This window comes from Hordeum vulgare, chromosome 2H (genome assembly GCF_904849725.1).
Source record: "Hordeum vulgare subsp. vulgare chromosome 2H, MorexV3_pseudomolecules_assembly, whole genome shotgun sequence".
Lineage (NCBI taxonomy): Eukaryota > Viridiplantae > Streptophyta > Magnoliopsida > Poales > Poaceae > Hordeum > Hordeum vulgare.
In genome coordinates, this window is record NC_058519.1 from 611,363,864 (window position 1) to 611,389,308 (window position 25,445).

The 25,445-nt window shown below is 46.3% G+C and overlaps 1 protein-coding gene across 3 annotated transcripts; it reads right to left on the bottom strand.

Annotated features, from left to right (window-relative positions):
- LOC123427794 (disease resistance protein RGA2-like) lies at positions 1-24,738 on the bottom strand. Of its 3 annotated transcripts, XM_045111912.1 has the most exons (4): positions 24,219-24,738; positions 23,683-23,937; positions 17,350-17,592; positions 16,107-17,190 (listed from the first exon to the last, which is right to left on the bottom strand). In XM_045111912.1, exons 2-4 carry the CDS (start codon positions 23,757-23,759, stop codon positions 16,266-16,268), a joined length of 1,245 nt encoding a protein of 414 aa, XP_044967847.1. In that variant the 5' UTR covers positions 23,760-23,937; positions 24,219-24,738; the 3' UTR covers positions 16,107-16,265. The 3 variants fall into 3 exon arrangements, with proteins under 3 accessions (XP_044967849.1, XP_044967847.1, XP_044967848.1); XM_045111914.1 differs by lacking the exons at positions 16,107-17,190; positions 17,350-17,592 and adding an exon at positions 1-264 and having other exon boundaries at positions 24,219-24,722; XM_045111913.1 differs by lacking the exon at positions 17,350-17,592.
- Positions 24,739-25,445: the final 707 nt, after the last annotated feature.

Below are 25,445 nucleotides of genomic sequence, written 5' to 3' on the forward strand. Positions count from 1 at the left end.
TGGACAAACCAGTAAATGGTGTTGGCGTGCTGTTACAGTTTCTAATAAGTCAAATTTCTTGTGTTTGTCAGGTTCAGCAAATTAGGACCTTGCTAGCTCCTAAACGTCTGTCAAGTGCCTACATTGTTGATGCAGTTCCAATGCGTACTTGAGATGATTCTACATGCGTCCACTCAGGCAACTTTTCACATTGTTTACCACGGGTCACGGCTTCAGCATGGCAGCATGGGATAGTAAGCTCAATTACCACAAGTCCATAACATCCTGATCACAATAGAAAGATCTATTAGACCATCAGCTATCATGTACATTTGTTAATCTTTTGTTAACGCATACAACAAAGCAAACTACAACTGATAGAAGGGCTTTAGGAAAATTGTCTGAAGACCCAACTGTTATATCAACTCTGAATATAACATTAATGTATGGCCCAAGTTTAGGAGAGCATGCAGGTAGTGCCAAATTATTGATTACAAAACATCAGGAATGCATGTGTACTGCTAAATACATCAGGATTACATGTGTACTGCTAAAATGCTAGTGGCAGCCTTGAGATGACGGAGCAGGAATGTATCTTGAACCTATTGAGGGAAGTAAGGGTGACCAGTCTCGCAGGAAGATCTACGAGATGATAACAACCACAAATGTCGAGCTCTTGCAGGGACTTGAGAAGCAGAAGTGCTCTCTCTTGCTCGTCAGTCAGTGTTGTCGCTTCCATGCTCAGATGATCCAGTTCTAGGCGTTGGAGGGAGGTGAGATGCTTGCAGAATGACTTGGTAAGGACAGATGGGTCATCGATGTGAAGCCCTTCCAGTCGAGAGCAGACCTCATAGCCCTGCCTTGACAAGCTCTCTAAATATGGAGGCAGACCAGGGCAATCAGATACTTTCAAATGCCTGAGTTTGCCAAGGGTTTGCAAGCCCTCTAGTGCAGTGAGTGATCCACAACCTCCAATTACCAGCTCTTCAAGTGCCGTGCATGACTGAAGCTGCAGAGATTCCAAACCGGGGCTGCTCAACACCTCCAACTTTTTAAGGCTGGTGAGAGGACTTGGAAAGCAGGGCTGCAACGTCTCTTGGGAATAGCTGTCAATGTCAAGTTCTGCAAGTGATGTTGGGAATAGCCATCTTCCGTTTGTGTGGTCATCATTTCCGGCTCTATGCACCAAAGGCGAGAACAGCTCGGGGCAGTTGTAGATTGTCATCCCCTCAAGGGAGGTAAACCTAGAGAAGCCGTTCTTGCTCCCATTAAATGTCAGACAAGGGCAGCCCTGAATAGTTATCTTCCTAAGAGAGGAGATGGGATTTGATGGAATGTGCAAGATTTCGTCTTGAGCTAACTCTGCCAATACGTCATCTAGATTTCCTGATGACGAGTACCCCCTGTCCATGATAAGATTTGATGGACTGCTTTCTTCCTCTTCTGTCGATAACAGTGTTGTTGTATGGGGGCAACTCTCTAAAATCAATTCCCGTAGGTCTGGCGCATGTCACAGCATCAGAGATAGCCACTTCCCTGCTATTCCACAGAACTCAATAGTGAGAATTTCAAGAGAAGGGAAGGCCTTGCAATTTGCAACAGGCGCATCTTCAAGGATATGCTCTGGAAAAACATGCGAGGAGAACAGTTTTTCGCACCAGTGTATTTCCAACCTCTCTAAAAAGACGAGATGACTAAACCCTTCGAATGAAATAGACATTAGATTCCGGCAACCATATATTCTCATCAGTTTGATTCTCCTCAGGTTGTGGAATGCCAATATTTTGCCATCCAGTATCGTCAACTCATCAGAAGAGTGGTCGATAAACCAATTGAAAGATCCAATATGTAATGTTTCACTAGATGACCCCTTCATACTCGGAAGTGTTGAAACTCCACTGATGAGTGTTAAACTGATTGAGATATCGTATGTAGTTAGGATACTTGTACCGAGTTAGATAGACATTCGGTTAGAATCTATCTCTAGTTTAAACTGAATATCTCTATCTCTATCTCCTTGTATTCAAACTACTTGTATGCATATCTCAGGGTTGCGCCTGCCTATATAAACACGTAACCGTCGCCCTAACCGGGTACGACGCTTCTAGCTATTTCCACATGGTAATCAGAGCCAATCTCTTCCATCACATCTAGAGTTTAGTCACTATCATGGCCACCTCCGCCGCCGCCAACTCTGGTCTCTCTGGCCAAGTCACCGAGCGGCTTACCCGAGCAAACTACATCCTATGGCGAGCCCAGATCGTGCCGCAGCTCAGAGGTGCCGGCTACTTCGGATATGTGGATGGAGCCACACCGGAGCCAGCCAGGGAGGTCGTCACCAAGGACAAGGACGGGAAGGAAATCTTCATTGTCAACCCTCTCCACTCCATCTGGTTTCGAGAGGATCAACAGGTACTAGGCTACCTGCTGAACAATCTGTCTAAAGAGGTTCTGGTGCAGGTCACATCGATCTCCCATGCGCATGAACTTTGGACAGCACTGGCTAGTATGTTCTCCTCCCAGTCGCTGTCCAAGGTGAACAACATCCGCATCTCTCTGGCCAATGCCCAGAAGGGGACGCAAACGGTGGCCGCCTACTTCGCGCACATGCGATCACTCGCCGACGAACTTGCCGCGGCGGGGAAACCTCTTCCCGATGACGAGTTGATCTCGTACATCCTCGCTGGACTCGACATGGAGTACCAGCCGCTCGTCTCCGCCCTCGACGCACGCACCACGCCGATCTCCTTCGAAGAGCTCTACGCCCAGATGAGCAACTTCGACCAGCGTGTCGCGCTCTACTAGGGCACGGGCTCTGGCAGTGGATTCAAATCCTCTGCCAATGCTGCTTCACGTGGTCGAGGCGGTGGCAACTCTCGCTACCGTGGATCACCACGCAAAGGGAAAAGCACCAACGACAGCAACCGCGACGACGCAAACTCCCGCAGCAACAACAACAGCAACGACGGGCCCTCCTACACCAACACAAGGGGCCGTCGTAACTCCAACAATAGGTCACAACCAGATGCCATCCGGTGCCAGATCTGTGGCAAACCGGGGCACTCGGCCAAGGACTGTTGGTACCGCTTTGAAGATGACGACAATTCATCTCAGGATGACAAGGTCGCCGGCGGAGCTGAGGCCTCGTATGGGGTCGATACAAACTGGTACGTGGACAGTGGTGCAACTAACCACATCACTGGCGAGCTGGAGAAAGTAACCATGCGGGAGAAGTATCGTGGCCAAGATCAAATCCATGCTGCAAACGGAGAAGGTATGAGAATTAGTCACATTGGTCACTCAATTATTAAAACCCCCCATCGAAAACTCCATCTCAGAAAAATCTTGCACGTACCCAAAGCCTCAATGAGCCTTCTCTCTGTTCATCGCATTGCACTTGACAATCATGTCTTCCTCGAGTTTCACCCTTTTTTCTTTTTGATCAAGGATCAGGCCACGAAGAAAATCCTATACAGAGGTAGATGCGTGCGAGGACTCTACCCGTTGATTCCCGAGCTTAGAAGGCTCCGTAGGCGTGTGTGTGGTGTCGTGAAGGTGTCCTCAACAAGGTGGCATGATCGCTTAGGGCATGCATCTTTCCCTTTAGTTCAACGTGTGCTTAGGAAAAATAAGCTCTCATATGTCGAAGAGCATAATTCTGAAACAATCTGTGATTCCTGTCAAAAGGCCAAGAGCCATCAATTACCCTATCCTATTTCTACAAGTGTGTCCACAAAACCATTGCAGCTCATCTTTTCCGATGTTTGGGGTCCTGCACCCTCCTCTGTTGGTCGATACACTTATTATGTTAGTTTTATTGATGATTATAGCAAATACTCATGGATCTATCTTCTCAAGAAACGATCCGATGTATTCCAAGTCTTTCAAAACTTTCAAGCACTCGTTGAACGCAAATTTGATAGCAAGATTCTTGCTGTTCAATCAGATTGGGGAGGGGAATATGAAAAATTAAATTCCTTCTTCCAAAAACTAGGCATATCCCATCATGTCTCTTGCCCACATGCTCATCAACAAAACGGGTCTGATGAACGCAAGCATAGACACATTGTTGAGGTAGGGCTTGCCCTACTTGCACGTGCATCCATGCCCCTAAAATATTGAGATGAAGCTTTTCTTACTGCCGTGCACCTCATCAACATTATGCCTAGTAGAGTTATCAACTATGAAACTCCCACGGAAAACTCCTTCATGTCAAACCAGCCTACAATTCCCTTCGTGTTTTTGGTTGTGCTTGTTGGCCAAACCTTAGACCATACAATAATCGCAAACTCATGTTTCGCTCCACACAGTGTGTCTTCATTGGGTACAGTGCCCAACACAAAGGTGTAAAATGCCTTGATGTCTCCACTGGTAGAGTTTATATTTCTCGAGATGTAGTGTTTGATGAAACAAAATTTCCTTTTGTTGATCTTAACCCCAACGCCGGTGCACTACTTCGCCAAGAAATCCTTCTTCTTCCAGGGGAAAATAATTGTGCTGATTCACTGTTGACTAACCCTCTTACAAGTTTCTCTGAGATTTGTGATGCTGCAGAAAAAAATTCAGATGCAAATACAGCCGCACCAGTGCAAACGGATGAAAATCCAGTGCATTATCGCATGTGCCTCCCGCCAGGGAGCAAATCCTCCTCGGGATCGAAACCGCAGCAGCAACAGCAGCCTGGCGCATCCTCTCCGGGATCTGTGCAGCCGCAGGTTGTCCGGATCCCCCTCGATGGCCCCGCCTGCTCTCCTGTTGGCGCCACGTCGCCCGCGGTTCCCCCCAGCCGACTGGGTCCGACGCGGCTGGATCTCCTATGCCCATGCAGCCTTCGCCTGGGGCTGGTACGGGCGGATCTTCTGCGGCGCCCATGCAAACTCCCCCTGCTCGCTGGCCAACTGCTCCAAGCCACGTCTACGTGAGGTGCGACGCAACTGCCCCAGCGCGCGCGGCAACTGCCCCAGCAGCCGCTTCTCCTCCTGGTGCCGGCGCGCGCCTCGAGGAGGATACTGTCCAGAGAGGACCAGCTCCAGGATTGTGACAGCCAGGTGCCGACGTTCCAGAAGCTTCCCCTCTCTTTCCGTTTTCGTCGTGTGGCTTATTTTATTTGTCGTGTCATCATCGCATCATGCGCATCATCTGCATTGCATCGGCATCTCCGTTGCCGCCCGTTTTCAAAACTTGCTTTCGTTAGTAGTTGCCGGTTCTCGTCGTTGTTCGTTCTGAGCCCGACCGCACACGCACGCGCCCGCGGCACCGTCGAAACCCTGTTTTTAAAGTGCGTTTAAAACTTTCTCTGATCGGGTTGAGATTTGACGTGCGGTCGTGATTAGTTATAGCGAGGCCGCCTGTCGAATTTCGTCGCGATCGGAGACCGTGTGGTACCCGAACGGTCGCCCGTAGCGGCACCGTATTCGGGTTACCGTCGGACGTCTGTCGGTGTTGTAAAAATTCGTGTCGCGCCGCCCGCTCTCCCTCTCGTCTCCGGTAAACCCCTCTACACGGCCACGTAGCACGCCCCGCGTTCGGAATCGTCCGAATCCGACCCCGCGGTTGGATCCGGATCGCGATTCCGGTTAACCGAGCCCCCCATTTGTCTATAAAAACCCCCTCCTCCTTAATTTTTAGACAGCCCCTCTTCCCTGCCTCGTTTTCCGCGCCCACCTACCAAACCCTAACCCTAGCCGCCCCACAGTCTCTCTCCTCCCCCAACCGCCGCGGGCTCGCCGAGCCCAGATCGGGCCCGGGCAGGCCCATCCGGCCGCCGCCGCCCGAGCTCGCCGGCTGCCCCCGCGTCAGATCCGCGTTGCGCCTCCCCTGCGCCTGCGCGTGCCGCCAGCCGCCGCCGGTTCCTCGCCGGGGCCCCGCGCCTTCCTCCGGCCGCCAGGCGAAGCCCCGCTGCGCCGCCGCCTCCTGAGCGCCCGGCCTTCCCCTGCGCCGCCGACCGGAGCCCCGTCCTCGCCCAGCCGTCGTCGGGAGCAGCTGCGTCCGCCCCCTGCTGCCTCCGCGGCGAGAAGGTCCGGCCGCCCCGGCCATGCCGCCAGATCCCGCCGGTATCCACCTCGGGTGCCGCGGAGGCCTCGTTGCCAGCCACCGTCGGGGGAGCCAACGCCGCCCCCTCCTGTGGTCGAGGAGGACGACGCCCCGTCGGGCATCGCTCGCCAGGGATCTCTCCGCCGCTGTGGGCCGGCCCGGCTGCGCGCCCGATCGCCTACAGTGCCGGCCCACCTCTCCACCGCAGCGCCGCGTGGGCCTGCTCTCCTCCAACCCCCAGGCCCATCTGCAGGCCGGCCTCCTAGGCCGTGGTGAGCGCTCTGCCTCTTTCCCTCGCCCTAGCGTATGTTAGTTTTATGCCGCATGTCCAGTTTCGGCCCGGTAGGCAGCTCGGCCCGTTAGAGATTTAGGTTTTCTTTTTCTTTTTCGGTTTAGTTATTTTCAGGTTTAGTTAATTATTTTAAACGCCCGTAACTTTTGTTCCGTTAGTCGGATCGAGGTGATCTTTATATCGTTTTGGGGTAGCTTCGCGAGTAGAACACGATTATCCAACATGCATATTTGTTTAACGCTGTTTAGAGTGCCTAATGCCTCGTTTTACGTGCTGTTTAACTAGGGTCCATTCCGTAGTTAATTTTCGTGTGTATCCGGATTGCCCGTATGCCATAGATTTAATGTCCATGCTTTAGGGACCATATTTCTACGTATTTTAGAGCGGTCACTCGTATTTTTCCGTGTAGGGTTTTACCGGTAGTTTATTTTCCCGTTTAGAGGTTTTATCTCGCATTAATGTGTGGCTTTATTTTGAGTTGCAAACTCCACTTATTTTATATGTTTTCGGGGTAGAAAAATCCCGTGGATTTTTTTGTGCAATTAGTTTTAGCTTTTGAGGAAGTTAGTTCACGAGATATTTTGTCGTGAAGCCCTTTTGTTTAATCCGTAGGTTTTATTCCGGGCCTCGTTTGAATTAGTTGTCAACTAGTGAGTTGATCTTGGATGTTTTGTTTAGCCTCTAGTATTTTTAGTTGCAATAGAAATGCATGTTTAGGTGTTGTTTGACTGCCCTCAAGTTGCTAGAAATAGTGCTGTTTTAGAGGAGCTGAAATATTTCTAAGTCTGGAATCTGCTATTATTTTGTTGCTGTTTTGTTTTGCTTCTAGCTTGTGATCTATAGCTCTTTTGAGGTTGGTCCAATGGAGTAGTTGTTACCCTTATGTTTCTCTAGCATGCTGTTAAGTTTCATGCCATTTGGAGTCCTGTAGCTATAGGTTTTGCTGCCGTCAATATGCCTTCAGGCTGAAAACTGCACTTTCAGGAGGTGTTATTTTCACTAAGTCTGAAATAGTGCGTGAGATGCCATTTTGTGTCTTGTTTTCCTAGTGCTCCTTGCTGCCATGCTAGTTGTTGTTAGTTGTTTGTAGTAGTGCGTCTTGCCCTATTTCATGCCATGCTTTGCTCGAGCTCTTCGGAGTTGTGTAGCCGAAGTTGTGAGTCGTAGAAAGTGCTATGTGGCTGTTTTTGGCAGGTTGTAGCGTTTTCTTGTTTTGCTCGTAGCTTTCGAACCGTAGCTCCGATTTGTTCGTGTCCTACATGAAACTTGCGTAGAATCTTGTGTAGTTTCATTTTCTCTTGTGGGTTGTTTGTTTTGAAGCACTCGTAGCCGTCGTTGCACACATATTGCATTCATGCCATCATATCTTGCGGTGCTTGTATCTTTTGAACCGTAGCTCCGTTGGGGATGTTCTTTACGTGTAGGTTGCTTGCCTGGACGCGTAGAATCACGTGAACCTATTTGTTTTGCTGTTTAACAACTAATTAAAGGTGTTAATTCAGATCTGGACAGAATTGTAAATTAACATGTGAGGTCGTTTCGGAGGTGCTATATGTCATTTCCGACCTCATTTAAAATGTCTAGATAGGTAGTTTAATTTCCGCTTCACCTCTTGCATGTTTGACAACATAAATATTGCCGTGTAGATAACCGGGAGTGAACTAAATAATTAACGTGGAGTTTCGTCAATATGCAACTCGTGCATATTGAACTTCACTTAATGTGTAGTGTTTGATTGTGTGAATTGTCATGCCGTGACTTGCATGTATTCAGTAGCTCATGCATCATATGTGTTGTGCATGGTGTGGTGAATATCGTGTGTTGATGCTTGTTTCCGGTTTCCCCGTCTCGATAGAGTTCCGCAGCGTGCCGGATTGTGAGGACCCGTTCGACTACGTCGGTTCGTCTGCTTCACGGAGGCATTCTTCTTCCAAGCGGGATCTCAGGCAAGATGATCATTTCCCCAGATACCATTACTATCATTGCCATGCTAGTTTTATCGCTTCTATCGATGATGTCTCGTTGCCTATCACATGTTAAATGTCAGCCTCTCAACAATGCCATGAAACCTTCAACCTGTTCGACCTAGCAAACCACTGATTGGCTATGTTACTGCTTGCTTAACCCTGTTGTTAGCGTTGCTAGTTGCAGGTGCAGTCGCTTCCATGTGAAAGCATGGGTTCCTTGTTATATCACCATATTAAATGCTATTTAATTTAATGGACCTATATACTTGGTAAAAGGTGGAAGGCTCGGAGTTATATCACCATATTAAATGCTATTTAATTTAATGGACCTATATACCTCACCCATTAGGCTTTGCTAGTCTTGATACCTTTGGAAATGAGATTGCTGAGTCCCCTGTGGCTCACAGATTACTACAACACCAGTTGCAGGTACAGGTAAAGGTTACTTGACGCGAGCGCGTTGATTGTTCTTTTGGAGTTGCTTCTTCTTCTTCTTCATCATCGATCTAGGATGGGTTCCAGGCCAGCAGCCTGGATAGCAAGGATGGACGTCGTTCTTATTTTGTCGTTTGATTTCGTCCGTAGTCGGACCCTGCTCTTACTCTTGATGTTTATGTAACGTACTGATGTGACTCTGATGTAGCTTGTGGCGAGTGTAAGCCAACTCTTCTTATATATCTCATCTTTTCAGTACATGTACTTGTAACGATATCCATTCTTGCGACACGACGAGATGCGCTTCTATCCCTGACGAGGTCTTCGTGCCAAATTGAGGATAGGGTCGCATCTGGGCGTGACAAGGATCCTCTATGCCGGCATCTCCATCAGCACAAAACGATGCTGATTTTTCCTCACCGCCACAGACACGTCTCCAAAAAGGGGTAATTAAGGCTGTCAACTATAAACACATTACAAAGTTTGGTTTGGCATGATCCACAGGTGAACCTCGTACCCTTCAAGAGGCTTTTGATGACACTCGATGGAAACAAGCAATGGAGGAGGAGTACATGGCTCTTCAGGGAAATAAAACATGGCATCTTGTTCCCACACAACAAGGTAAAAATTTAATTGATTGCAAGTGGGTTTTCAGGATCAAAAGAAAGTCTGATGGAACTATAGATCGTTACAAAGCTAGACTTGTTGCAAAGGGTTTCAAACAAAGATATGGTATAGATTATGAAGATACCTTTAGCCCTATTGTAAAAGCAGCAACCATTCGCCTTGTTTTATCCATTGCTGTTTTCAAGGGATGGTGTCTTAAGCAACTAGATGTGCAGAACGTGTTTCTTCATGGTGTTCTGGAAGAGAATGTGTATATGAGACAACCTCCTGGGTTTGAAGACAAAACTTCACCTTATCATATGTGCAAACTTGATAAAGCTCTCTATGGATTGAAACAAGCTCCTAGGGCTTGGTACTCACGCCTCAGTCACAAATTACAAACTCTTGGATTTGCTCCATCTAAGTCTGATACATCATTGTTCATTTATAAGCGGTCAAACACATATATATTTGTGCTTATCTATGTTGATGACATCATTGTTACTAGCTCTTCAAATGAGGCAGTTGCAGGCCTTCTGAAAGATTTAAAAGCTGAATTTGCTTTGAAAGATCTAGGAGACTTGCATTATTTTCTGGGAATTGAGGTCAAGAAAAATGGAAATGACCTTCATCTATCTCAAGAAAAGTATGCTGTTGATCTAGTAAAAAGAGCTGGTTTACAGGGATGCAAACCATCACCAACACCCTTATCTAGCTCTGAAAAACTAGCTCTTACTGAAGGAATTCTTTTGAATCAAGAGGATAGCACTAACTACAGAAGCCTGGTAGGTGCACTTCAGTACTTGACTCTTACAAGACCAGATATTTCCTTTGCTGTTAATAAAGTCTGTCAGTTCCTTCATGCTCCCACTGATATTCATTGGACAGCTGCCAAGCGTATAGTTAGATATGTGAAAAATACCTTGGGCACTGGTCTTACATTCAAAAAATCTTCATCTACCCTAGTCAGTGCATTTTCTGATTCAGATTGGGCAGGCTGTGTGGATGACAGACGATCAACTGGTGGTTTTGCTGTATTCTTTGGACCTAACCTTATTTCTTGGTGTGCAAAGAAACAAGCAACAATATCCAGATCTAGCACAGAGGCAGAGTACAAAGCTTTGGCAAATGCTACAGCAGAAATTATTTGGGTTCAGTCCTTACTTAGAGAGCTTGGAGTTAAACTGACTCAAGCTCCATGCTTGTGGTGTGACAATCTTGGAGCTACTTATCTTGCAACCAATCCAGTATTTCATGCTAGGACAAAGCATATAGAAATTGACTTTCATTTTGTCAGGGAAAGAGTTGCAAGCAAACAATTGGACATTCGTTTTATTCACTCCAGAGATCAGGTTGCAGATGGCTTTACTAAAGCTTTGCCTACTCGCAGTTTTGAGGAGTTCAAACGTAATCTCAACTTGACCAAGTTGTGATTAAGGGAGGATGTTAAACTGATTGAGATATCGTATGTAGTTAGGATACTTGTACTGAGTTAGATAGACATTCGATTAGAATCTATCTCTAGTTTAAATTGAATATCTCTATCTCAATCTCCTTGTATTCAAACTACTTGTATGCATATCTCAGGGTTGCGCCTGCCTATATAAACACGTAACCGTCGCCCTAACCGGGTACGACGCTTCTAGCTATTTCCATAATGAGTAACTCAGAAAAGGTGTCTGAGGGTGGAAGATGGTTCAATACTTTTAATTGAGGGCAATCACGCATAATTAATTTCCTAAGACCAGACAACCATGACCTCTGCTCTAGCTTGATTTTATTATTGTTCATAAACAGATAAAACGTCTTTAGTGTTTGACACTTATCGATGTGCAATGCCCTTAAGCTAGAGCTAAGACCCCCCACGGAAATGCACAAACATCTCTGCAACTTTGGCATTTCAACTAAAACTAGCTCCTCCAGTGAAGGAACCAGTACTTCGATTACTTTCCGTAGGTTGGTCAACTTCAGTTTTATCAGAAGTGGAAACCTTTCCATAAACGGAAGTATTTCCCATTCCCCACAACTGTCTAGATGAAGGGTCCGCAAGGACGTAACTGAGATATTGTTGGCAAGCCAAGTTGGGGATGTAGCACCATAGTACCCAGATATCTGAAGATGTTTCAAGTCTTGATGTGGTTCAAGACCCTCTAGCACCTCTCTTGCTTTGTCCAGACAAGGCTCGGAACTTGGCCCTCTTTCAACCGTTGACAAGAGCTCTATGTCTCTTTCTACGTTGTCCACTGGATGCTGAAATCTCGTCTCAGTGGCATATTCATCTCGTGACGGAGTATGTGTCCACAACAAGCGCAACTCTTCTAAGTGTCTTTTATCTCTCAGTTTTGCTCCATTAGCATCATATCTATTTTTGACATTTTCAAGTTCAGACACACCAAGTTGTACAAGCTCGTTCATAGACTGGAGTTGGGTAATCTCAAAGCCAATACAACAAAATTGAACCTTAAAATTATGAAGATGTTGAAGTGATGTCATTCTACCAATGCTAGCAATGGAAGAACATACTTCCTTGTCTGCAACAAGATACCGCAGGTTCACAAGATTATGCATGCCATTAGGTAAAATAGGATCGGTGTTTGAACCAACATCTAATACCTGAAGATGAAAAAAATTGACCAAAACTTGTGGAAAATCCCCCTCCGACCCATCTGACTCAAGTTTTAGATATCGAAGATGCACTGAGCTTGCCAAACCACATAGGAAGGAACTAAAATCAGCAGATGTTGCAGACATCTGCAGCAGGTGTAAATTATGTGCCTTTTTGAAAATATCTTTGAACGACTGTGAGAAGAAAGAGTCATAGTGCCCTAGTAACACCAGTGTCCTTAATTACTAACTGATGTAACTGTACTTCTTAGATATTCTTCAAACTTTTCATTACGAAGAATATTACCATGCTGATCCTTCTCATATGCAGAATCAATTATTATTGATAAATGACGCACAGTTGACATCATCTCATTGCACCGTAGACCATCTATAGTTGCACACTCAGATCTTGAGATCATCCTTGCAAAATCATGCATAAGACCACACATAACATACCATGTTTGGCAATTTGAGTGAAAGAATGAAGATGACTCTTCTCCTTTGACTTGCTGAAAGAAGCACATGTTTGTCATATCAGTCACATATTGCCATCCTATCTCCTCCAAGCTCTTACTTAAATTGGAGCAACTCACAAATCCTTGGGAAATCCATATATAAACCAAATCCTTACCCAAAAACTTATACTTGTCAAGAAATATAGAACAATATGATAGGCATCGTTGTAAATGGTACGCCAGTTCATCATAGCTAAGCTTCAAAGCAGGCATGATGCCTCCACTGAGACACAACGATTTCCACTCTTCTCTCTTGAGAATGTTACTCCAATGATCAACAGTAAGATGGACACCAACAATTATTAGGGAAATTGGGGGGCAATCCCTAGCTGATTGCATAGTGCTGCCGTCTATCGGGGCAAGTGGCGGGGCGGCGATACTCTGGAACAGGAATCTAACTACGGTAGAATCTCATGCTGTAGGAATCTGTGCAATCACAGCAAAAGTAAAACTTCTCGGGCAGCTCAATAGCTTTTGGATCACATCTGTCTATGGTCCAACGGATGACGCCAGAAAGGAAGATTTCCTCCGAGAAATCACCCTCTCCGCACCCCCGTTAGCGGAGCCATGGCTGATCAACGGAGACTTCAACCTCATCTACGAAGCTAGGGATAAGAGTAACCTCAACCTGAACCGTAGGTTGATGGGCAGATTTAGAACAGCAATCGACACAGCGGGTCTCAAAGAGATCAAATGCAAAAATAGGCGCTTCACTTGGAGCAATGAACGTCGTGACCCAACCATGGCCATCATAGATAAATTCTTCTGCAACCAGGCCTGGGAACAACTTTTTCCCTGTGCCTCCCTTTTAGCGGCATCTACAGCTACACCCGACCACTGCCCACTACTCCTCGCCGACACAGCTACCTCGCCTAGGCCGGTCATGTTTAAGTTCGAAAGCTTCTGGCCAAACCTCCCCCGTTTTCACGAAACGGTCATGGCGGCTTGGAGTAGACCAGTACAAGCAACATCCGCTTTCCAGCGACTACACATCAAGCTAGGGCGAGCTGCGCGCGACCTTAGAATCTGGAGCAAGGCTTTTCTTAGCAATGCGAGAATTCAATTCTACATAGCAGCTGAGCTGATACTTCTATTTGATGTAGCACAGGAAACGCGGCGCCTGTCGGACGCCGAGTTCAATCTCCGTAAGCTACTAAAGCTACGACTATTAGGACTGTCAGCGATCGAGCGTGCAAGGAGACGGCAAGCATCCAGGCTAACTTGGATACGTGTAGGAGACGTTGGAACAAAAAATTTCCACGCTAAAATGAGATCCCGTAGACAAAAGAACTTCATCCACAACCTTCAGAGTACAAATGAGATTGCAACATTGCACGAGCAAAAAGAGGCACTCATCTACAGCCACTTCAACGCCAGCTTAGGAACCAAAGCGGACCGCCTCACAGGCATTGATTGGACTTCACTCGGCATGCCCTCTCTACAAAATTCAGGGCTAGACAACCCCTTCTCCGAGTCGGAGATATGGGATGCGATAAAAGCTTCTCCATTAGAAAAGGCGCCTGGTCCGGATGGCTACATAGGAATGTTTTTCAAAAGCTGTTGGCAACATATCAAAGCCGACGTCATGTTAGCTTTTAATAGTTTCTATCATCTGGCAAGAGGAGACTTCAGTAGTTTAAACACAACAACGGTGATACTCATCCCAAAAAAAGATGGAGCAACAAAGATTCAGGACTTCAGACCAATCATTTTGATACACTCCTTCGCCAAACTAGTCGCAAAAGTCCTCTCACTTCGACTATCTACGGTGATAACAGACATCATCTCTCCGGGACAGTCCGCATTCTTACGCTCGAAGTCCACGCAAGATAGCTACCTCTATGTGCAAAATGTGATTAGAAGACTACACCGTCAGAGGATACCGGCACTACTCCTCAAGCTAGACATTGCAAAAGCATTTGACAACGTCTCCTGGGAATACCTACTAGAGCTGCTGCAAGTGCTAGGATTCCCAGCCCGATGGCGTGACTGGATCGCCCTGCTGCTCAGAACCTCGTCATCGTCATTCATGCTCAACGGAATCCCTGGGGGACATATCTGCCATCGCAAGGGGCTGCGCCAGGGAGATCCACTATCGCCTCTTCTCTTCATCATAGCCATCGACCCTCTTCACAGACTCCTAGCACGGGCGACAGATATGCAGATGCTAGCTCCACTGCCGGGTAGACAAATCCCCCTTAGGGTCAGCCTTTATGCTGACGATGCTGTTATTTTTGCTACACCGACCAGACAAGAGATAGACTCGCTACTTGACATCCTTCATGACTCCGGGAACGCGACGGGGCTACGTATTAACCCAGTGAAATCGACGGCAACGACCATTCGTTGTGAAGGAATCGACCTTCACGAGGTTCTACGTAGTTTTGGGGGACAAACAGTAGATTTCCCTGTAAGATACCTAGGCCTCCCCCTCACGCTCTCGCGACTGCGCCTCGTCCACATCCAGTTCATCTTAGATAGAATCCGGGCCAGGCTCGCTGGATGGAAAGGGAGACTCCTCACAATAGCAGGTAGAAGAGCTCTGGTTAGGAATGTCCTAACATCTTTGTCCACTTTTGCCCTATCTGTGCTGCGGGTACCAAAAATATTTCTTCTAGAGATCGACAAGGCCCGCCGCCGATTCCTATGGGCACAACACGAGGAGGTTTCTGGGGGAAAATGCAAAGTAGGTTGGCAAGGGGTCTGTTGCCCAATAGAAAATGGAGGTCTCGGAATCCTAGACATGACATGTTTCACCAGAGCTCTGCGACTACGCTGGCTATGGCTATCCTGGACGACCTAGAATAGACCATGGAATGGCATGCAGCTCCCATGTGATAATGACGACAAAGCCTTGTTCAACGCCTCTACATTAGTTACACTAGGGAATGGTGAACGGGCTTCGTTTTGGAATTGCCCCTGGACAGGCTCGGGAAACCTAAAGTCGGCTTTCCCAAATCTCTTCAGGCACACCCGTAGAAAAAATAGAACTGTCAAGGAGGCACTCCAGAATAACAATTGGATCGCAGACCTCGCACACGGTGACACCGCCAGCATATGGGAAGAAGCGATCAAGTTGAATAGATGGATTCAAAACAAGGATATCTAGCTGCAAGAGCAAATAAGCGACTCTATCCGCTGGATACACGAAGCTTCAGGTGTATACTCTGCCGGCTCGGCGTATAAAGCCCAATTCCAGGGGTTTTATAAATCAGACTTCCGTCGGCTTATATGGGCCACCTGGGCACCGGCAAAGCTCAAGTTTTTCGCATGGCTGCTCCTTAAGGATAGGTTATGGTGTAATGATCATCTACAAAGAAGAGGCTGGGCAAACAACTATTTCTGCCAACTGTGCCTGAGAAACCTTGAGTCATCAGTGCACTTGTTCTGGCAATGCCCGATAGCATTAGTAGTGTGGTCGCAGGCGCAGTGTATGTCGGCTGCAATTCCCTCCACCCAACCAATTGGTCCTGCAGCAGCAAGTCAGCAGCTATCATATCCAAAATGATAAGCAATGCACCGGCAGAGCACATCAAGGCGATAAAAAATATGGTCATCATAATTCTTGCTGCGATCTGGAAGGAGAGAAACGAATGCACTTTCAGAAACAAAAAGGGGCAAGCCCAAGACATCAAGGAGGAAATCAACAGAACCCTTAGACTGTGGCGCGACGCAGGCGCAATACATCTAGAGCACCCTTTTGGGGAACCACCATGAGAGTCTACTAGCTACCTCATCCCTCTTTTTTTTTTGTTCTTCCTCTTACATCCTTGATCCATTGATCACCACCCACCCTTTCATGTATTTCTTCTCCATGTGCTTCCTGCTATTTTAATACAAGCCGGCCATCGCTGGATCTTCCAAAAAAAAATCTCGTAATAGTGCCCCTGCAGTTACTGGTGCTAGCGGGTTGCCCTTTAACTTCTCTGCTATTTGTTGTCCAATAGTGCATAGATTTCCAGGATTCTCAGAGGCTCTATCACCAAGTGCACATGATTTAAACAATAACCAGAAATCGTCCTCTTCCAAAGCACCTAACTTAATTGGCTCAATTGTTCCAACCATTTTTGCAACAGATAGTTTTCTTGTTGTCACAAGAATCACATTGCCATTAGCACTATTAAACTTAAAAGGAGCCAACAATTGGTTCCATCGGCAATCGTTCATGTCATCCCATACATCATCTAAAATTATTAAAACCCTCTTTGATTTTACATGAATTTTCAAGATCTCCTGAAGCTTCACAAAGCAGTTTATTTCTTCATGTCTTTCTCTAGAAACAAAGTTTAACATCTCCCTTGTTACCCTCACTTCATCAAAGTTTCGAGACACCCAAATCCATACCCTGTGCTGAAATGGACTCGCCACGTTTGGTTCATTGTATACATGTTGAGTTAGAGCTGTCTTTCCAACACCTGCAATGCCTACAATAGGCAGTACAATTATGCTAGTAGATGTGTCATCTAACATCATCAACTTCAAGATGGATTTCTTTTCTGCAACTCTCCCATACAGTTGCCTTGAAACAAGACTTGATGTTCTCAGGTGCTGATCTGAGGTTGTACTCCGGTTGTGGTCTAAATTTGAAGCAGAGTCTGATTCATGTAGCTTGAAAACCTCACTCACTTCCCCTCGGATATCCTGTAACCGACCAATTATTTTTTGTATTCTGTTTGATAATTCAGCCTTGTCCCAAGGGATACTTGTGTTAGCTGCGATAACTTGTGCGGATTCCTCATCAACTCGCCTTCTTTTTCTGCTAGATGAATCACCAATTACATTAGGCATTGCATTTGCGGTAGCATCATTGGTGTTGCAGTAAGAAAAAGACTGTCAATTGGAAGGTACAAACACAATGGGACTCTTAATTAAACAACCTCCTAAAAATGTCATGGTGCATAGAGTCATCAGCTACCTTGACAGGTTTGGTGGCTGATCATTCAGTCGAGGTTTCTTCTTACAAATCTTGTTATGGTTGAGTATACCTGCTGTCCCGTTCCCGGTTCCGCACTTGATCTCTGTGAGACAGTATTTACATCTTGCTTTGATAGGCTTTTCGTCGCCTTCTTTTATGACATCGAAAAACTCCCATGCCTTGGACCGTTGTTTCTTCGCTTTTCCCTTGGATGAGCTGCCAATTACAATAGGCTCACTGGTGCTGTAGTCAGAAAAAGATGGTGGGTTGGCTATTAGGACCACCATGGACTCTCAAGCTGACGTATATTAACATGACTAAAAATGTGCTTATTGAGTTTCGGGCTGTGCTCAATGGTCAAGGGTAGAGAATAAGGGTAATCTGATTTTGATAGGAAGAGAATCAAGTGAGATACTTAAAACTTGGTGGAGGGAGTTGGGGTGGCATGAAATATATTTTTGTCCTGTCTGTATGAAAGTTTAACTTTGCGACAACTAGTTTATGCAAAGTGTGACAAAAAGAAAAAATAGGACCACTCTTGCACCAACTTTTGACAGAAAGCTAAATCTATGACGCGCTCGGCTAGAAAAAATGTGGCGTGCCTAATCTTATGTGTGGCAACATTAAGCCAGGAACCAAGCAATTCATTTGAGAGCACTAGAATTGTAACTATACTTGATAACTCTGTCAGTATTCCTCATTTAAACGTAGGTACTTCATGTCAAGCTTTTACACCCGCACATGTCTCACAATCAAAGTGGATTAGGAAATATCCTGGTAAAGAAGGACTTAAACTCGTTGCCGTCCATCTAAGCCAGCTGATTTCAGGACTTAAATTTGTTGGACTTCGCATGTGTCTATTAGTGGAGCAAAATATGTTTTCACCTTTATTGATTGTCCATATGACTTCACTATATCCCATAACACAAAAAAACACGAGATGCTCAAATGTTTCATGGGCATCTATGTATATAATATCCCAAATCAGTTCAGCATAGTATTCAAATTATTGGAACTGGTAACGAGAAAGAATATGTGAACAATGAATTATACAGATCTTTTTGGCAAAAAGAAATACTATATCGAACTTCATGTCCAGATACTCTTCATGGAACAGGGTAACAGGAAGAAAGAATCACTATCTGCTAAGGTAGCTTGATGACTTATGATTAGTGCTCATCTCATTAATTGGATGCCGTCAAGGATACTTAGGAGTTCGGATGAACAAGATCTCTTACAAACCGTTGTTTGGCAAGAATGAATTCAGTGTTGTACCAAGGATATTTGGATGTATCTGCTTCGTTAGATACCACATATTGTTTGTAGGAAAGTTGGTTCTTCGAGTCATCAAGCGCATCTTCCTAGCCTGCTCATCCAAACATAAAAGGACACAACGAGAGCAACATGCATTTGTGAGCATAGATGTGATTTTCATGGAACATAAGCACTTCTATATAGTGAAGACTGAACCCTACTGAATTCATGCTCCAGCCAGTTGCTTCAAAAGTCTGAACCGATGGAGGGAGGCGGGTAATATATATCAACACCCCCCTCACGTCTAGTCTTTCTTAGTCCTTAGACGTGGGATTGATGTAGGCCCTAAAATCTGTTTTTAATACCGCGTTGGTAGGTTCTTGAATTTTACGATCTCTTGACTCAAATACCATATTTAATTCATGCTCTAGCCAACTGTCCAAAGGTCCGAACTGATGGAGGTAGGCAGGCTACTTCAACAAACCCAACATGTTATTTGATTTCTAGCCAGTGACGGAGCCAAGAAAATGATATGGAGAGGGCCAAACGTTGCTAAATCTTCTTGGGAAGGGCCAGCCCAAAAAAATACACTGGTTTAACAACAAAAAAAATCAATGTTTACACTAGTTTTAGGCTTAAACTAGTGACATTAAGGAGGGCCAGGGCCCTGCTGCCCCCCTCTGTCTCTGTCACTATTTCTAGCATGAGTGATGTTAGTCGAGAGGTGTGGAAAGAAGCAAGGAAGATGGAAAAACATGACTTGCGGCTGATTCAATTCCGTGTGCTCAGAGTGGTGTTGGCGGTGGCAGGACCTTCTGTCCCCGCTCGTGCGGCTACCCTGCCCGGGGCATGGGGCGGCGGTGGTGTTCCTCGGCTAGGCAGCGGCCCGACGACCCGGCGGCGATGGCCGGCAGCACGCGAGGTGGTGGCATGGCCCCTTGGCGGCGGGACGGCCGGCGGTGCGGGATGGCTGGCGATGCGCCCCCGACCCAGATCTAGGCCCTGCGGGCCCCATCTAGGTCCTAGCGGGTCAGCCCCCAGCGTGGCTTCATCGTCGTCGGTGTGGTGAGGAGGAGCGGCTCGGACAGGGGGCGGCGACGCCGACGGCGTGCCTGCTGCGGCGCGATGGCGGGAGCTTTACGGGCGTTGAGGGCTTGGCTGGGCCAGTGGGCCCATAGGCCTGGTATGCTCCTGCTATTGTATCTGGTCGGCTACTGTCATTGACAGTGGAGGTTGAGCCCTCCTGCGTGACGATGGTGCTGCTGCCCCTAGTCCCGGCTCCTATTCGTTGCTGTGCAGGCCTCACTTCACAGTGCCGTGGTGAGACGGCGTGGAGGCTTCAAGACCGCGTTGGCGCAGGATGGTGGTCGGTTTGGTGACAGGCTCCGAAGCATCCGAGGTGAAGGTTGGGATCAGGGGAAACCCTTGACCTTCCTGGAGGGCGTCGGGGGCTACCCCTCTTCTCGCCTCATCGCGTACCGGAGGAAACCCTTGGTAGCAGCGTCATCATCGTCTCGGTCCTTCTTGGAGGTGTTGATTGGTACCGGTGCTTCGAAGCCTTGGGGCTTGGTGGGAGATCTTCGGTGGGCGCAGTGGTCGCGAAGCTTCTTCGGTTCTATCGATCCGCCGTTGTCGGCATTTTTTTTTCTTTTGGATGTGACTGTGCTGCTTTCGCCCCAACACCTATCGTTGGCTGTATCGCTTGGTTTCTTGGTAATACAAAGCGGAGAGAAACCATTTTTCGTGTGAGCAAAGAGCGATGGAGAAGCCAAATGAGAAATGCCATTTAAGGGTGTATATGAGAGATGCCTTCAACTTGAGAAACACAACATGGCTCCAACAACATGCAAGGCACATGTGGGACATCGACTCTATCTTACATAGGAGATTGAGTGGACTTCAATGTTGCCTTGAGAAAAGCAACCTAAGCTAGAGTTGGAAAAGTTGCAGACATCTATGGTTTTGAGCATGATACGGCCAATTATGTACCATATGCGTCTCTTTCTTCGGGATTCAATGCCTTCATTACATCATTAAACTATGTGGTAATCGCAAGAGATTGGAAATCTAAGACAGGGTGTCTTGCTAATAGGTTTGTATGTGAAGCAGGTGTACCATAAATCTATGGGATTGACTATTACAAGACCTTCACGCCTGTTGCACCACTAACTTTGGTTGGCCATTCAATCTATGGGTTTGTATAATAAGATCACTTATTTCTTGCACTGCCAACTTTGGTTGGCCATTCAATCAGTTGGATACTTGGATGAAAAGAATGCATATCCACATGGAGATTGTTATTTGGAGGGCCCACATAATGTTAGTGTACTTAGTACCCTTAAACACCAATAGAAAGGGAGCAATGCTAGACCTACTAAAGGTTAGGTCGGTATTTCCCCTAAGAAAAATGTTACGTAAGGATTTTACATATAAGTCGATGTGGAAGGTTGGGATTGGAAACAGGGGAAGGAAGGGCCCCACCCCCTGAAAATCAGGGGGACAGAGATAATTAGTTTGGAAAGTTTAGTAAAATATCAGTAGAATTTTTGTAGGTGGATTATTGATGGAAAGTTGTGCAAATTGAAGAAGTCTTTGTATGGCCACAAACAGTTACAAAGAGTGTGGTTTGAATGGTTTCGGCGAGCCACATATGCGTTACAACCAACAATGCTACACATACATAACTTTACATGGATTTTACAAACAGGTGAATTTTGATGGAAGATTAAGGGGGATGAGGGCCCCCATCCCCTTAAACATCAGGAGGGGAATGGTTAGTTAGAAAAAATAATCCTAATCAGCGTGCAACCTTATGTAACTCTTTATATGTCTAGCATTTTTGCATTACAACAATGCAATGTGTGTGTCTTACAACATGCCATATCCGGTTGATATACAACAATGCAATGTCTGTGTCTTACAACATGCCATATCCGATGTTAAATCTGATTCATGCTCTTTCTTAACTACACGAAGACCGTGCCACACTTAAAAATCCCACGGGAGTGTTTGGTTGCCCGTATAACGTTCATCCAGACCCATATCGAAAGAAAATAGCCTGTTTAGTTACCTGCATATACTATTCGGTCTGCATCACACGAACTTTAAAACACATCGAAGCCAAGACCGCGAGCTACGTTTGAATTGGCAATTTCTCTAGGACTAGGCCTAGCCGAGCCATAGCAAGGGCACATGGATAGGCGCCCTTTACACGAGAGGAGCCTGGAGGGATGCGAGTTGTGTATGTGTTTCTTCTTCTATCTCTATTAAACTCCTCTCTAATCTTCTTTCTTTCTTCTCCCCTCTAATCTATACAACGGTGCTTCGATTTGAGGGTTTCATTTTGCGATTGGTTTGTAGTTTCGTCAACCGTAAATGCTTAATTTTGCGTTCACGTATTGAGCTATTTTGGATGAATTTCATCTCGCAGTTCCATACGTCATTCGTGTTGCAAGTTTTCTATCCAATGATTGTTCATCTCGGCCTTCTCGCCTCGATCAGCCATGACGCACATACTGTATGTCTTCTCTTTTGTCCTCTGCGTTAGAGCTTTCCTGTTCGTCCCTCCCGATGCCAACCCCCTTCCTCTCGACCTCCTTGTCCGCGTCTTAATACACTGAAGTCGTTTCCGACGTTCGTCATCTTGGCCTCCTCTCTCTCGTCCTCGATATGCCATGACACGCATACTGTATGTCTTCTCATCTGTCCTCTGGCTTAGAACCTCTCTATTCCTCCCTCTCGACGTCGATGTCGTTCCTTTTGATCTATTTGCACGTGTCCTACTACACTGGAGTCGTTCCGAGCGTCGTTTATCTCGGCCTCTTCTCTCTCGTCCTACTGCACTGACGTCACACTTCATTTTTCCTCTGTCCTATGTCTCTGTGCAAGCTTTCTGTGCGGCGATGAGGCTAGCGAATTAGTTCACCGCACCGTCGATGAGGTCGCTCGCGCACGACTCCGTGCTCGTCGTGTCGGACGCGGAGTCATGGCCACCGTCCATCACAGTCGTCGCCATGGTCCAACACGCACTGCATTTTTCCTCCTCCATCCTCTGCCTCAATGCTCCTCCGGATGGACTTTCTCTGCGGCGGCGATGCTAGCAACTAGTTCGCCATGCCGCCGACGGGGTCGCTCGCGCATGACTCCGTGCTCGTCGTGTCAGACGCGGAGCCACGACCACCGTCCACCGCAGTCACCATGGTCCAACACAAACTGCATTTTTCCTCCTCTGTCCTCTGCCTCAATGCTCCTCCGGACGAACTTTCTTTGTGACGGCGATGCTAGCAATTATTTCGCCATGATGCTAGCAAGAACGCTCACCCGAGACTCCGTGCTCATCATGCCAGATGCGGCACCACGGTCATCGTCCATCACAGTCGTGAGGCACAGTGTGTTAAGTATAAGTGTTAGCTCTTAATTATATCCAACTATACAACCAAACACCGTGTAGTTGCATGAGCCAAACCAATGCAGACAACCAAACATTACGCCAAAATTGCTCCTCTAGTAAAAAAGCCTAGATGCGGACAATTAAACAATGTGTAGATGTCGACTTTTTTTTCAATTATGCTCCATTGAGCTTGACTAAGTAGCCAGGCCGACTCATACGGCTACCAAAGACGCCTAGTATGTAGCAAAGTGTGTACTAGCAAAGACCAGAACAGAAAGTAGAAGAATGGCGATCAAACAACAACTCGACTAGCAAATCAACATGTGGTTGGATGATTGAAGGGATAGTAGTATCCCGGCCCACCAGGGTCCAAATGTTGGAGCTTGCATTATTTTTAGATTTATTTCAGAATTTTTGGCGATATGCTTTCAGTGGAAGGAGACGTTTCCGTCGACGACGAACGCCTACGGCGACTTCATAAATCTTAAGATAATATGCCGATCCAGTCTCTTAGAAGTGCTCATAAGGATAAGATGTGTGTGTGTGTGTTTATAGGGGTGAGTGCATTGTGTGTACATAAACGCTTGCGTCTGTACTGTATTAAAAAAACAGAACAACAACGTGACTAAAATTGTATAGTCAAAGAAATCTCACGATGCAATTAATATACCCAGTCCTTTTGAAGGTACCTTGAAGGATTTGGTGGATGCGCTCCAGGCCTCTTTGTACAAATCACGGAATGCTCTTTCTCCAAATGGTTCCTCATAGATGATGTACCGTTCGTCTTTGTTTCGCACTTGAACTCTTCTGTACAGTATGTACATTTTGCTTTCACAGGCTTTCCGTTATCCTTTTCTGTGATCGTAAAGTGTTCCCATACCAGGGACCGTAATTTGCCAACACTGCTGTTACGTGTAGCAGCATCCCTCGCTCGTCCCTTGCAACTGTGCCCAAAAAAATGCACACAGGAAAGGCATGCGTGTCCTTGATCAAATAAAATTAAATTTGTATGTTAAAGGTCCTCCGTTTTAAAAAATTTGTCTTATATTTTTTTAGATATGAATGCATGTAGATACTAAAACGTGATTAGATACATTCATATCTAAATAAATCCAAAACAATAATTTTAGAACGGAGGAAGTATATAACTAAGATCCAAAGGACTAAGATTGAACTAAAAATTAGGACATATTTAGACTGGATCTACGAGCACTAGTAGGCGTACCATGCACGCTTGGATCTGCAGGCGGCCAGGGAGTGCTTCCTGGTCCCCGGACCTGCTGTTGGAGACTTGGAGCCTATAGTAGTCGAGCTCGTCCACCACGTCGTCGGCGTCGTAGAGGTGATCCTCCAGAAGGGCGAGAGATTCAGCCAGTGCCTCGTTCCGGATCCCTCTCCCCTTGACAGCAGAGATCACCATCTTGATTCTCCTGATCTCCGACTTGAGCTTCTCGATGTCATCGGCAAGCCCGGCTTGCCGAATCCACTCCTCCATCTTGTCTATGAGGAGTGTTGCAAGGATGGTCTGCGCCAGCCATGCGATCGCGGCCTCCATCAAATCCGGCAGAAGCAGCTCATGCGATGGTTAATGGGGGAAAGTATAACTGTACTACAGTACAATCCTACAATACAAGGGATGTGAAGAGGAAGCGGCTAGCTGAGCAGAGAAGAAACAATATACAATCTCGATGCAAAAGAAAAAAAAAACAATATACAATGCGGTAGGTAGGCTTTCCTTTTTCTGAGTGGGTACGCGGTAGGTAGCTGAGTATATAGAACAAACCGGATTTTAGTAGCTTCCGCCCGTCGCGGGGGTGAAAGCAATCCAAACAATTCAAAAAGCCACCGCCCACCCGTTTCTCCTCTTTAGGCCGGCCAATTAAAAGTGTGGACGCGGTTCGTGGTAACGAGTACATCTGCAAAATCATTAGTTAGCGGTTACACCTTTCAACGATTACTTCACCTTTTTAGATTGTGATAAATGGCTGCGTGTCACTTATCGCAACTTAGGAGTTTTTCTTTTCTTATTTAATAGATTAATATTTTTAAAACGTTTTATCTCTTAAATCGTGCGTTCAAATCTTGAATTGTTTTCATCGTTGGGTTTCTTGCGTCAAGATCTTTAAAACTAGATCCCATGTTGATAGATTTTCTCAAATTTTTTACGAAAAAACAGGGCGAAAAAACCAAGGTTTTTTCCGTTTTCAAGATGCATGGTCGTGCCTCTCGCAGCAGCAAAATCGTGTCTCTCACGGAAGCAAAACCGCGCCTCTTGCAAAAAAAAGAGAGCAAAAAACATATTTTTTCGGTTTCCGAGAGGACCGTGCCTCTCGCGGAAAAAATAGAGAGAGAGAGAGAGCAGAAAACGCCTTTTTTTCCTTTCCGAGAGGCACGGTCGTGCCTCCCGCAGAAGCAAAATCATGCCTCTTGCGAAAAAAAGAAAGAGCAGAAA